This window comes from Rhododendron vialii, chromosome 11a, assembly GCF_030253575.1.
Source record: "Rhododendron vialii isolate Sample 1 chromosome 11a, ASM3025357v1".
In the NCBI taxonomy this organism is placed as follows: Eukaryota; Viridiplantae; Streptophyta; class Magnoliopsida; order Ericales; family Ericaceae; genus Rhododendron; species Rhododendron vialii.
This window is the reverse complement of record NC_080567.1, coordinates 14,484,686-14,499,129: the sequence shown is the minus strand read 5'-3', so window position 1 is coordinate 14,499,129 and position 14,444 is coordinate 14,484,686. Positions and strand designations below refer to the sequence as shown.

The window sequence follows — 14,444 nt, the reverse complement described above, 5'->3', positions numbered from 1 at the left end:
TACTAGTATGGTACGTACCGGTACCTGTCAGGTACCGGGTACCATTTCGAATTTACCGCAACTACAATATATATAATAATTATATATAATAATAACTCAAAAAAATTCCCCATATCATGCTATTCATCATAAAATACATATATTAAGACAACAAAATCCACATAATTGACTTAAAATTCATTGTTTTCCTTACAAATGCAAGGAAAAAACAAAAGAAAAATATTCTATCAATAGATTATCCATCGGGCAAAACCCACCTCCCCACTTACCTGTTAAAATTAGGGAAATGATATTGGCATTCCAAAAATTGATACAGGCACTCCAAAATCAGTGTAACTCCAAAGTCACTTTCCTTTAATTTTTGGAGTGCCTGCATCAATTTTTGGAGTGCCAATATCATTTCCCTAAAATTAATGCCTTTTGTATTTTATTGTAATGTTCTAGTACTTATGTTATTTTTGTAATTGTTTAAAGTTTGGTGTCCATTTTAGTCTTTTACCTCCTCCCTATGTAAAGGGCTTGATCTGAGCAGTTTTTTTTGAACGGTTCAGAAAAAACTGCTCAGATCAAGCCCTTCCTGGTCATTTTTTTTGTTGATTTCTTGCGGGTACTCTTAAAATCAAGTTCTGAACACATTGAGCGGCTCAGATCATCAAAATTCAATCAGGAAATGGGAGGTGCGGACCGTAAGGGTATGGACTTGATCCGGACTGCTGGGCTATATATGCAAAATCCATATATATTATGATCTGGGTCTCTCTCTCTCTCTCTCTCTCTCTCTCTCTCTCTCTTTGCAACGGACCCCAAAATCCAGTTTAGCAAAATACCGGACGAAATTCCCGGTAACGACATCTCGGCCGAGATTCGTCGAATTTTTCGGTACCGATCGGTAAGCGCCGATATTGGTGCCGGAATGGTATCAGATGGTCAACTTATCGGTTTCTCACAAATCCGGTATGTACCGGCCAGTATGGAATGGGATTCATAACTTTGATCCGAACTGGATATATTCTTTAGCATGTGTAAATGAGTACTTCACATAATTAGAAGACATCTATGTAGCACGGATACAGATACAGACACAGACACGAGATTTCTTAAAAAATGGGGACACAGACATGACAGGAACACGAAAAGAAAATAAATATAGATATTTATTTCATACCAATGGAAATATAGTTAGATGTACTCCCTCCGTCCCGATTTGTTTGTCCATTTTTACTATTTGAGACCTCCTACAAAATTGTTTATATGTTTCAATTTATAATGTTTTTTGTATGCAATATGGATCTTATTTGATAGATCTCAATTAGGTCTAAAATATGATGTTCTCGAAATTCTATAAAACATTATACATTGTGAGAAATAGACAATTTTTTAAAAGACACGTATGTCGAAATTGGACAAAGAAATTGGGACGGAGGGAGTATAATAGTATAAGCATGAAGCTTCAATATACATAAACAAACATCATATACACATCATATTACACTTTTAACCTAAAATATTTGAAGTAATGTACTTACACAAATTTTAAAAGATTGCATATTTAACCCCTGTCATGTTGCCATATGTGTTCCACCCATGTCCCCACCGCGTCCCTCCTGTGTCCCTGTTGCCAATGGATTAATTATCACCTCATTGACAATTGGTTTGAGTTGGATGCTTTAACAAAGAGAAGATAAACAACTCTTATAAGAATATGTAAGGTTTAAAATGTATTGGAATTAGAATAGGTCTCTGTGATTCTCATAAGAGCTTAACTTTTTTACGGAGGATCCTAAAAAACCTGTTTTGCGGACACCAATGACACCTGCCACGTCATCAATTTATGGACCCAAGTAAAGTTCCACCCTCTACCCACCCACATCTGATCACTCCTCCATTCTCTCTCCCCCAAAACTCCTACGAACATCCAGTCGTCCTCCCCTTCCCCCCTTGACGAGCCCATCTCTGGCGACACCATCTGTCACACACCACCCCGGACTAGCACTCAATTGAGCCTATACCGACGTGAGGGTGCAACATCAACCACCAGCCCATTCCTATAACTCAAATTCTAGCAATTAAATTAACCAACAGCCATTTTATTGATAAAGCAAAACTTAACGTTCTTACAAACATAGCGGAAGTCTCAAGAAAACATTAAAACTATACAACAAACTAATATCAACACGAGCTGCAACTACATCCCTATCTACAAAATTTTGCCAAAACTCGTCCAGCCTTCTCGACATGCTACCTTAAGCGAGAGTACAACCACACGATAATCAGCAGTGGATATCTACAATGCCTGCAAAACTGGATTCCAAAATGGAATTCAGGAGTGTTTATGAGACATGGATGCAATTCCACATTCAAAGGTACAGCTAGAAGATATTCTCAACTTGAACAGTTTATCGAGAAATAAGAAGTAACACCAGACAAGCAGCCAATAATTTAAGGCATAAACCTTTTGGCATTAAGCCAATCACCGGGCACACAACCAATAGTTTAAGGCATAAAGCCATATGGCATAAAGCCAATCATCGGGCACACAACCAATAACTTAAGGCATAAAAGCCTTTTGGCATAAAGCCAATCACTGGGCACTAAGCCAACAATCAAGTTCAATTCAATATTGAACAACATCTATGAATCAAACACTCACCTTGTACTCCAAAAGAAAGTACAACTTATGGTTTCGGTGCTCCTTGATTCACCGACTCGTCACCTATCCACAAGCCAAACATTTTAGTTTAGAAATACTTTTAAGGCTTTAACAAATGCATTAACAATATCTTGCCTCAGTTAAACAATATAATACAACGTCTAATTTAGTCAAATTCGGTGTCCAACTCTTATTTTCTGCAATTATAAACACCTATCGTTGTTCTTTAAAACATGTTTACAGTAATACAACAACTCCAGCTACCAATACACAATTACAACACCTATACTTCATATTTTTCAACTTCCAAAACAGTTCCAGCATGTTCCAAAAACAGTTTCAGCATGTAGCACGTGTTTCCGGCACTTTCAGCAATTCTATGTTGGAAATACCAAAATTCAGCCAGACAATCTATTGTATTTTGGCCATACTTTTCTATAGGTTCAAAAGAGTACTACAAGACCACCACCACTAGCAAGAAGACTTTTAGTACATCAATCTAGATATAAAATTTGCTCAAATTGGACTCCGGAAGACTAAGATATGCTCAATTGAAATTACATAACAAGAAACACGAAATTACGATGTCAACAGGACAGTCTACGATCGAAAGCTCATTAAAAATCACATACTCAATCTTTTCCAATAATTCCAACACTAAAACATCACCAATTGATCAATGTTTAAGACTCATGAGAACCCATAGTCATTAAGCATATTCAACTATGATAGAATTGATGAACAGCACAGCTCCAAAAGCTGCCCAGAATTCCAGAATCTCCAAAACCTGAACTTTAATTCAAAAACTCCTATAATCTAGAAAGAGTCACGGCACAACCCATACATATTCAGAAAGATATACGAGTCTAGTTTCGGAATCAAGAAACGGTGCGTAAAATCGATACCCGAGCAAGAAGTTATGCCAGTTTTTCCAACACGTGTCTGTGCTGTCTGCACAGACGCGAATCAGATACCAGTTCAGTCCACGAAATTTGTAGGCCAAACCAATTCGAGTTATTTTCTGAAAATTTAACACGATGCAATAGACTCACAGATGAACCTTCAGGATTGTTTTCAAGAATTTAGAAGATTTCTAGGTACCTTGAATAAATTCGTCAAAACAGGACAGATTATCAACTTGTTCAAACACAGTTATGCATGTTCATCATATACACGAATTTTCTGAAATAAAAACTCAATTCCAACCTCAAAAACCCTCTCCCATGGCTTCAATTCAGAGCATATTAGATGCAGAACAAGAAACGTAGCATGAGAAATAGGAAATTCAATACTTAAAAGAGATGTAAATTACCTAATTAAGCTTGAATACTCCCTAACCCTAATTCCTCCTCCTTCTTCTTCCTCTTTCTCTTCTTCTTCTTCCTCCACGCTAGTCTCTCTCTCTCTCTAACGGAGAAGACCTCCCTGGATAGGTTTCTTTTTTTTTTTTTTTAAAAGAAACACACACACACAACACATCAGCACACACACGGCACTCATGCACAATTTTTTTAAAAAAATTGCACTTTAGTCCTTTAAGTTATTAAATATAATATTTAAGCACCTCGATTAAAAAGGATGTTACACCATCTCTCTTTCTTTGTGTGTGTGTGTGTGTGTGTGTGTGTGTGTTAATTTCGAACAGGTGGGAAGAGAGAGAGATGGGCTTGAATTGGGTTGTTTGAAAAGAAAAGAAAAGAAAACATTATGAATCCTACAATAGATCTCATCCAACAAACTAATCAATTTCGAACCCCAACTCCACTGTAATTTGACTTCTGACTTCGGGCCGTAATTTCTTAATCAAAGCAAAGAAAGACAAACAAATTCGAAGTAAAAACTTCAAAATCTAGCCCTAATTTCTCTCTCTCTCTCTCTCCCCGTTTATTTCCTCTCTCTAGATTAAACATATAGCTCAATCACCAAGTGATCGAACCAATTCAGTCACTCCTAATTCAAATTGGTTCATTCACATACTTTGAATCACGTTAGTATTGTTCTTACTTTACTTGCTTGTATCTGTTTCAACGTTTTTTTTTTTTTTGTGCTTTTCAAAATTGCTGATTAAAGAGATGGGCTTGCCGAAGATGCGTTTGCTGAAGAAGGGAGTCGCCGGAGTCGCATGTGAATTCGTCGGGGAAGGGAGTCGCAGGTGAGGAGAGAGTTCGTGAGGAGCGGGGGAGACAGAGATCGATGAGATTGGGTGAGAGAGAAGGTCGGGGGTTGAACTTTGCTTGAGTCCAAAATTGATGACGTGGCATCGTGTCATTGGTGTCCACAAAATAAGTTATTTAGGATCCTCCGTAAAAAAGTTAATCTCTTCTCATAATCATCCACCATACACGTATACTAACTTGTAGAAAGTTTCATGATTCAACTTTATCATCACTCTTCATGATTCTGAGTGCCAATTGCTATTACACTTGACAGACGACTGATAAAAAGGATAAGCAAAATTGGCTCACACATTGAGACCCCATATTCCATAGAAAGGAAAAATAAACTAGGCAGTTACAAGTTTTGTAGGTCTGCAAGATGCCTATCTTGCTATTGGGAGCAAACTGAAAAGCAGCACTAGTTTGACACCAGGCCAATCGAAGAACTATAGATGCATATAGAAGGGAAAGAAAGAAGAAAGAAGTAAAACGATGACTATGAAGATTTTGTTGTCTCACGCCTTTGGTAAAGCAAAATTGCAGAGCAGAGAAGGGGCAACTATGTTATGGCAATGTTTTGTGAATGTATCAAACGAACTTCAAAATTTAAAGGGTGTTGAATTGCTACAACCGATATTTCTCAAGATCAGCAGCTCTTGAAAGAGTTGCATGAGGATAAAGAAGGTGGGAAAAAGAAATTACCTTTCCTACCAATTTGTGTGATTCAATAACAGTTGGAATTTGAATCAACAAGCCCTGAATAGTGTTGCAAATTGTCCACTTCTATGTGATAATAGTTAATACTTAGGCTGGAATATCATACAAAGCATGTTTCATTTTCTGTTGTGTTATCCAACAGTTTCTTTTTCCTTTATTCTTCTTTTTACATGGTTATGTTTGGAGCTAGGGTGGAGGTGTAGTATTTTGTTTATTGAAGGACAACGGATACACTAAACACTACACATCATTGTGCAATCCATTTTTTTCCCTTTCAAGCTTTCAAAAGTGTAGATATCAACCATTATGCTGGTAAAGCAAGCATACTTGTCAATTTCAAACCACTGGCTAGAAAAAAAGGGAAGGAGACTTAGGATAACTTTAATTAAGCATAAGCTATGTCCAGCAATTATTATCACCTTTTTTGCTTCCAAAGAAAATCCAGAATTCGTTTCACATACCGGATAACGTGCATGTAATGGAACCTCAACATTGATTTCCAGTCCATTACTGTGTCCTGATATTATATTAAGATCAACATCGATGTGCACCTCAACAACGGATCGATTTGAAACTACCGAAGGCAACTCCAAGTTTGTATCTCCAAAAACTGTTGCATCTGTGAAGACTACATCAAAGAGTACACGTATCATACACCATGAAGATGACAGCTGTAATCATAACATCTTCAAGGCAAAGGAAAAAATAATGGAGTCTACCACCACGCTGGAGAAGATGTTGAAGCTCAAATGGATCTGCAAAAATCCCAGAGGGCAATTTTTCTATGATAATGGCCTTGCACGTGTGTCTGGGTAGCTCAGTTTTGGACTCTAGTTGGCCACTCAATTTGATGGATGAAGACAAGTGACTATGAGAACCTTCACCAGTTAGATAGCGTTGCAGAACAGATAGCCTTAGGATAAGATTGAGTTCTTTTTGCAACACTCCACAAAAGCCAATGGGAAGCTCATTTTCTATGAAATTTCTAAAACTGGAATTGACAAAGCTATCATGTATCTCAAAATAGGGTTCTGTAATATACTTCTCTGCGGAAGGCCAATCACTTCTAGCATGCGTTTTGACATCAGGATTCGAGTCACACTTGGCTGCCTGAATGTTGAGAAAGAGAGTCTAGTCTCAAATATGAGAATCCAAAGAAGGTAGGAAAATCAGCTAAAACATGTGATATCATTACATATGTCTGAGGACAATTATCCATCAACATGGTAGGCAGAGCATATAAAATAATAACACAGTACAAACACATGCCAGCGGGCTCAACTGCGACTCGTCTTCGGGTCCACCCACCATCGCCCCCAGTGGGCATGGATGGATTATGAGAAGTGGGATGACATTTATGAGAAGTTCAGACCTATGTTACATGGATCCTTCATTTAGGCTCAAGTACCCGTATCGATGTGTTCGACACCCGTATCCTTTTGGACACTCTGATCCTCTAATTGTTAAGATACTTACAAAAAGAAATATCAAATTAGCTTGAAAAGCGATATTTTGAGTATTTCACATTGACAAGAAATAGGAAAATAGTAAAAACATAATTTTCTTAACCTTTTCTTGTTTAAATGCATTTGTAAACATAGTTTACGGTACATAATCTGAGAAAATTATGCAATATATAATACAAACAAGAGTTCAAGATGTATCCCCATACCCGTACCTAAGTTGGGGACACATATCCACGTATCCTAAGATTTAAGTTTAGGAAGGTCCGACACTTAGGCTTGCACCCGCACCCGATACTCACACCCGAGTCCATGTAACATAGGTTCAGACTGGATCGGGACCCATCCAATCGGGACAGCTCAAGCTAATGTGGAAACAGAACTGCCACATGGCAAGGAAAAATGCGGAGAGCAAGGGAACTAAGGGTGAACCTTGGCACTGGAGTAATGATGTCACAAAAACCTTCCCAATTGAATTGTAGTCTCAATGTAGCAATCCTGGATTGGGGGGAAGGTCATGTGGGGTGTTTACGAGCGCATGAGCTAACAAGGCTTGGTGGCTAAGCAAAGAGAAGTGGTATAATAGGGGTACTTCATCTCCATCAAGGGCACTCTCAACTACTCAAACCCCTAGTTTTGTTCGTTTTTTCTCTCAGGGTTTGCTCACTTAGGCATCGGAAGGGGCTTATCCAGTTCGACAGGCTTACTGGATTGCTGGTTTTGTAGGCTTTACCGCTGCCGGAGATCACACAGCATACTTGGGCTCATTCATAGAATCATAGTAGATCCCGCACTTAGGTTCATTCATAGAAAAATCCTACTACCCCATTAAAAGTGGGAGTCCATTCAACAGATCACAAGGATGGACTCTAAATGGTAGCCATATGTTCTGTGTTTGTCATGAGAGCCTGGAAATTTAATGAAAAGTATGGTAACTAAAATAACCATATCTAGATGAATCCTGTATTAACCATTAATGTCTTGGCAATTTTGTTGGGAAGATAATGTATCAGCTGGGAAATTTGCTTCAGAAGGTATTGGGATCTCTTATGCATGTATATGGGTTCAACTCCCCTCGATGCCTTCACCTCTCCTTACTCTCTGTATCCTTACTTGTGGACCTAGTCCCGAGCTCAAAATAATGATCCAAATTGTTCATCCCATGGATACCGTAGATTTGAATCTTCATGAAACAAAATAAGCTTGATCGAATATTGACAAGTACATGAACAACTCTTATTTTCTTATTAAAATTGACATTAAGTAAAATTAAAACTTAGATCATCCATTTTATCATACGAAATACAGTTTGTTCAAGTATCTATCTATGTCCGATCAAGCTGATTTTTTCGCAGATTTAAAAAAACCTACAAGATGAATAGTTCACATTAACATTCACGACTTGGGGCAATGAGAGTATGTCGAGGCCAGGATATGGAGTGGAGCTCATCCCTTGTTTTACAGCTCAAATACATTTTTGTTCCTATTTTCTATATGTGAAAAACTGGAAATCCCCTTTTATACAAAATTTCGCTTCCACATATGTTCCAAGACTATTTCTTGATGACAATGCATCTTTTTTACTTTTTTCCAATCCTCACAGTACTCATGGTTAGACCAAATGGAGCAACTAAAGATGCAGTTTATAGAAGAATGTTATTATAGTTAGACCAAATGGAGTAACTAAAAGATGCTTTGAAGTACAAAATGAGAGCAATCAAGCCTGATGGGACGCCATTAGCTGATGGAGTTTGGTGGATCATGAATAACTGCATGAAATTAAAACAAATGCAGGATGGGATTGGTTCTTAGATCGTATGCAATTAATACTTTACCTTCAAGTTGCACCTCTTTGTTCATTCAAATCTTGGAGCTAAGAAGATTGCAGTAATTATGGTATGCAATTGAATCAAAAGTACGAGAGAGAGTTGATAGGAATCCCAATTGAAATATGAGCCGACGAAATAGAATACTAGAAATTGAATGAGGGGCCTACGTGAGACCTTATGTAATCAATTTTTTGGTGGAGTCAAGTAAGTTTCTAGAACCTCTACCCAAACCATTTTCTTGAATTCAACAGAGATTTAATGACGTGGCCGTAGTTCCAAATATCGATATTGGTCTCCATAACGGAATTGGTTGCCATGTTGCGGTTTCTGGGCATATCAGACGTAGCATAATGGTATTGGCGACCGGAGGCGGGATTTTTTTTTTTTTTAAATATTCGCACAACCTATCACCAATACCGCCATTACATATCGGTTGTATTTTTTACTATATCGGCTATAACGGACCAATACCGTTGATACTCATGCGATTTTCCTTTCACAACGCAACTTGGTACACCGATACCTATCACCAACATTCCAAACCATGGACGTGGCTGTATCGTGATTGATCATCAAATGTAGAAAACCTCTCCATGTATGAAATTGAGAGCATCGGAATCCCCCATTTGGAGAAACTCGATAATTTATGCACATGAAAAAACATCTTGAAAAAGAACTTTAAGCTCTGTTTTGAACCTATGGAAAGTGAAAGAAAAGAAAGAAAAATAAAAAAAATTCCTTAGGAGTTGTTTGGTTCTTATCTAAGGAAAAGAAAAAGAAAATAGGAAGGAAAAGAAAGCAAAGCTTGGAGTAGAGGCTGAGGAAAATGGAGAAACAAGGGCGTCAAAATTTGAACTTTTGAATAACCAAAATTTGAACCAAAATTTTTCTTTTCTTTCCATTTTCCTCTTGAAACCAAACAAGAGAAAATCATTTTCTTTATAATTTCTTTTCCTTTTCTTTGTACAACCAAACAAGAGAAAAGGCTTCCCATTTCCCCTCTCTTTTATTTTTCTTTCTTTCCTTTTCTTTCCACAAGTTCCCATTTCCTCTCTCTTTTATTTTTCTTTCTTCCCTTTTTTTTCCACAAGTTCCAAACAGAGCTTAATAGTAACGCAGAAATTTAACAACAAATTAAACCTCCATCATTGGAAAGAAAACATAGTCATTGTGTAAATTGTCGAGAAGAATCAGTGTAGTTCACTAACCTCGCTAGAAAATGCATGGGTGCAAGAGCCCCTTAATGAAAAAAATGCCAGCTGGATTCCAACCATAAAAATAATTTGTACCTGGACAAGTCTTTGTACTTCCATATAGCAAGGAAGCGGGGAGAGAGAGAGAGAGAGAGAGAGAGAGAGAGAGGAGCAATCGACTTCCGTGGGAAAGAAATCGAGATGGAGACTGAACCACACAATCTCAATCCCTTCGATTGAAGCGCTCTTTATCCTTGCAATTTTTTGAGGTTATCAAGTTACTTTTAATCGCAGACTCCTCTACTTCGTAAATTAGCGAATTTAGTTCAATTTGTCTTCTTTCTCATATAGGTTAAAGTGAATGTCGAAGTAATTGGAAAGGAAAACAACCATTAATTTGTTCCCAACCAAATGTATTTATTGATTGAGAGAGAGAGAGAGAGAGAGAGAGAGAGAGAGAGAGAGAGAGAGAGAGAGAGAGAGAGAGAGAGAGAGAGTTTACCAGCATTTGGTCTCGAATCTCTCGATTGAGATCGGAGGAACTAACAAACGGTTCAAATTTCAATGGGCTCGAGGGGAATGATGCGGGATTCGATGTGGTTAGGCATGGTCGTGTTTATTAGCACTTGTGGCCGATCTCGTCCACTACGACTTATGAATGAATGTGCTCCCAAATGAATCGACTTTTTTGTTTTGTTTTTTGAACAACGAATGAATCGACTCGTGCATGTTTGTTGATAAGTAGATAAAGATGTAATTGTAGGGCGGATAAAAAAGAAGAAGAAGATTATAGGAAGCCACATATCGCATAGCTAGATAGGCCACTCTAAAGGTTAGTTTGGTTGATTGGTGGGTTTGCTTTCCATACAATTTATTAGGATTTGATTCTTGGAGTCAAGCCACAAATTCTCTATTTCCGGCATGAATGGTCTGTCTTTCACTATCGGAGAGAAGATTAGTCGAGGTGTGCACAAACTGATTAATAAACTCATTGGAGGGTTTGTTTGGTTCCCCAGCTGATCAAGTTATACAGTGGCTGGTGGACGTTTCCTTATAAACCATTTCACAATTTTCTCAAGTGGACAATGTGAGGGGTAGTCCTCTGGTACACACCCCTTATTAGGGGGTGTACCGTACGCATCATGATTTTAAACCTTTGGATTTCAAAGTAAATAATCCGGACCACCCATTTGTTAAATCAATTTATAAAATAAAAAAAGGGCTCAGCAGGTAACAGGTTGTTCACTCCTCCTTGACTTTCTCTCCCTCTCCCTCATGTGTAAAAAATACTACAGATTATATAACATAACCACAATTGTTATGACAACACAAAAAATTGATACTTTTACCACAATGTGTCGTACCAAAAGAAATCGATCAAAAAATACTAGATACACGACCAAAATATATCGTAGCACAATCAATAATTATTATACCCAAGCAAGATACATGTCTAAAATATCACAAATTAAATATTGTATAACTTAACATCCTAACAGTCCTAATTGATCATTTTAAAAATACACTCACTAACGACATTTAGACTGTACAGTCAATTTATAGTATTTGGTATGAAACCTAGTCCTCTGTTATAGTTGAATGTAATGTAGCCATGCGACTGTGACACAATAATAACAATCAAATCCGTTGAAATTTTTTATGTTTGTTGATTAAGTCACCTACGTAAATTTTTGTCTCAATCAGGTTTAGAAAGCTCCATCATCGACACACAAATTGAATAATAGAATGATATTTTCCATCCAATTAAGTGTCTAGCTATAAGCCATCAACTTCACTCTTGGTACGAATGACCTAATTAATATTATGTAAAAGATAGACGATTTTGATAAAATAAAAAAAACACCCTACGTGGGGCTCAGATGGTGCATTATTATATTTTAATATTGTATTGAAATTGAACGACGAGATTTGTTGAAGTATGAAAATTTAAGGACTAACTATGTAATTTATCCTAAAAAATAACAACATTCTTTTAAAAAAAAATAGAAACGAAGGGTGTAAGACATGAACCCCAGATCTTTTAGATAAATGTCCAAACTTCAACACTTTATCACTATGGTACACAATTTAGAATTTGTAATTCTAAAAGCAATTAGTTATATAATATTTTCTTGTATGTATGTGCTTTATTTTCAGGCTAAAAATTTGAGAAGACAGAGACCTCAAATGCCTCCGTCCTAGTGCTGGGCCTACACTTGTAGATCATATTATAGCCTATGTCATTGGTGTAAATCAATATGTCGACTATAATAATTTTTTTTGAAAGAAAGTACAATGACAATAAACTTACAAAATTATTTAGATTTTACTTCCACGACCTAGTTCCAAGGACCACCATTAAATTTTGATTGGTATGCATAGGGTGAAGGTTTGACACCGATCCATGTGTCAAATATATAGTGCCAATTGTTAAGTGTATCGCCCTGAATATTAATAAGATTGGGTATGAATGTAATTAATTTCACCAATTACAAAAAGGGGAGTAATTTTTACAATCTATTTTTTGATATTCACACTTATTTTTTGGTATTCCATTTTAGTGTCAAAAGTGTATGCATTTGAGACAGTAGGATAATTATTTTTTAAGTGACCTCTCATTTTTCCACGAAGGAATTTTGATTTTTTGAATTAAATTTTGTGGAGAAATAATTTGATTTAGACAATATTTTGAGAGGAAATTGTAGTTGTATTAAAAAATTTGGGTATAGTACTTACTTTTTGGTGAATTTCTTGGATGAAAATTTTGTGCGAGAACTTCATTTTTAGTTTAAATTATTAAGGTATTGTGTAGGGACAAATAACAATTTGAAAAAATAGTATGGAGGGAATCGAAAATTAAGATAATATGGTGGAAATTTTAAAATTTTAAAAACTAATGTTGCGGGAATTGAAAATAATTAGTGGTATTGTATTTTGCCAATAATAATTATCGTTTACTGAACATTCCGATCGAAATTTTTTTATACGACAAGTTGTGGGTATGAAAACGCCAATTTATGGTGTTGTCATAATAAATTTGGTTATATTAATAAATTTGTGGTATGATATTTTGTTGATTATAACTATCGTTAATTGAACATTCTGATTGAATTTTTTTATACGACACGTTGTGGGTATGAAAACGTCAATTTATGGTGTTGTCATAACAAATTTGGTTATATTATTGAATTTGCGGTATGGTATTTTGTTAATAATAACTATCGTTAACTGAGCATTTCAATTGAATTTTTTTTATATGACACGTTGTGGGTATGAAAACGCCAATTTATGGTGTTGTCATAACAACTTTGGTTATATTACTGAATTTATGGTATGATATTTTGTTGATTATAACTCGTTAATTGAATATTCTGATTGAATTTTTTTATACGACACGTTGTGGGTATGAAATCGTCAATTTATGGTGTTGTCATAACAAATTTGATTATATTACTAAATTTGTGGTATTTTAGACATGTGTTATTACGGAATATTTTAATTAGTATCATTTGGTACGACACATTGTGGTAAGAAAACGTCAATTTATGGTATTGTCATAATAATTATGGTTTGTTATATAATTTGTGGTATTTAAATATATTTTCTTTTGATACGACACCTTGTGTTAAGAAAATGACAATTTTAGGTGTTGTCATAATAATTGTGGATATTTTATAAAAATTTTGGCATTTTACAAATATTTTTGGCTTGAGTATAACAATTGTTGATTCTGGTACGACATATTTTGATTTTGTTACGGAATATCATACGAGTCAAAAAAAATTTGGTACGATTCATTGTGGTAAGATAATGCCAATTTATGGTATTGTTATAACATTTGTGGGTAACATTATTTAATTTTTGATATTGTATGCATATATTTGGTTAGGGTATAAATATTATGAATTTCGGTACGAATAATTATGGTTACATAATAACAATATTTTTTAATTATGGGTAACCTGTTAATGACCTGTTCAACAAGTAAATTTTAATGTACAAGTCGTAACTAGAATCATAAATATGCATTCAAAAACCAAAAATCGGCATAATGAAAATCACAAATTGTCATAATTTAGACATACGGTATACCCTGTGTACTATAGCTTCCTCCCAATGTGAGACCTTACAATGGTTTAACTTATAAATAGAAAAGGACAAGGGGCTGGAAGAGTTATGCCCCGTTCTATGAACAACTTTTTCCAATTTCTTCACTTTTTAGTTTTGTTTTTATTTGAATTTTTATGCATTTGTTTGTTTTGTGCCATTTTTTTTTTGTCTTTTTGAGACGAATCGGAAAAGCAAAAAAAAAAAAACTTTTGCTCAAATATTTTGAACAATGACCACTTTTAAGTAATTTTTTTTACTTTTTCTACTTAAAAGTGGTCATTGTTCAAAATATTTGGGTAAAAGTAAATTTTTTTTTATTTTTCCGA

General features: G+C 35.7%; 1 protein-coding gene across 1 annotated transcript in view; it reads right to left on the bottom strand.

Annotated features, from left to right (window-relative positions):
• LOC131307727 (uncharacterized) overlaps nucleotides 1-14,444 on the bottom strand; it is a 62,255-nt gene that overhangs the window by 13,752 nt on the left and 34,059 nt on the right. The window contains exons 3-5 of the mRNA XM_058334381.1: nucleotides 10,024-10,216; nucleotides 6,243-6,633; nucleotides 5,985-6,151 (exon numbers count right to left, since the gene is read on the bottom strand). Coding sequence (XP_058190364.1) covers nucleotides 5,985-6,151; nucleotides 6,243-6,633; nucleotides 10,024-10,128 — 663 coding nt within the window. The 5' untranslated portion in view covers nucleotides 10,129-10,216. The remainder of the gene's footprint in view (nucleotides 1-5,984; nucleotides 6,152-6,242; nucleotides 6,634-10,023; nucleotides 10,217-14,444) is intronic.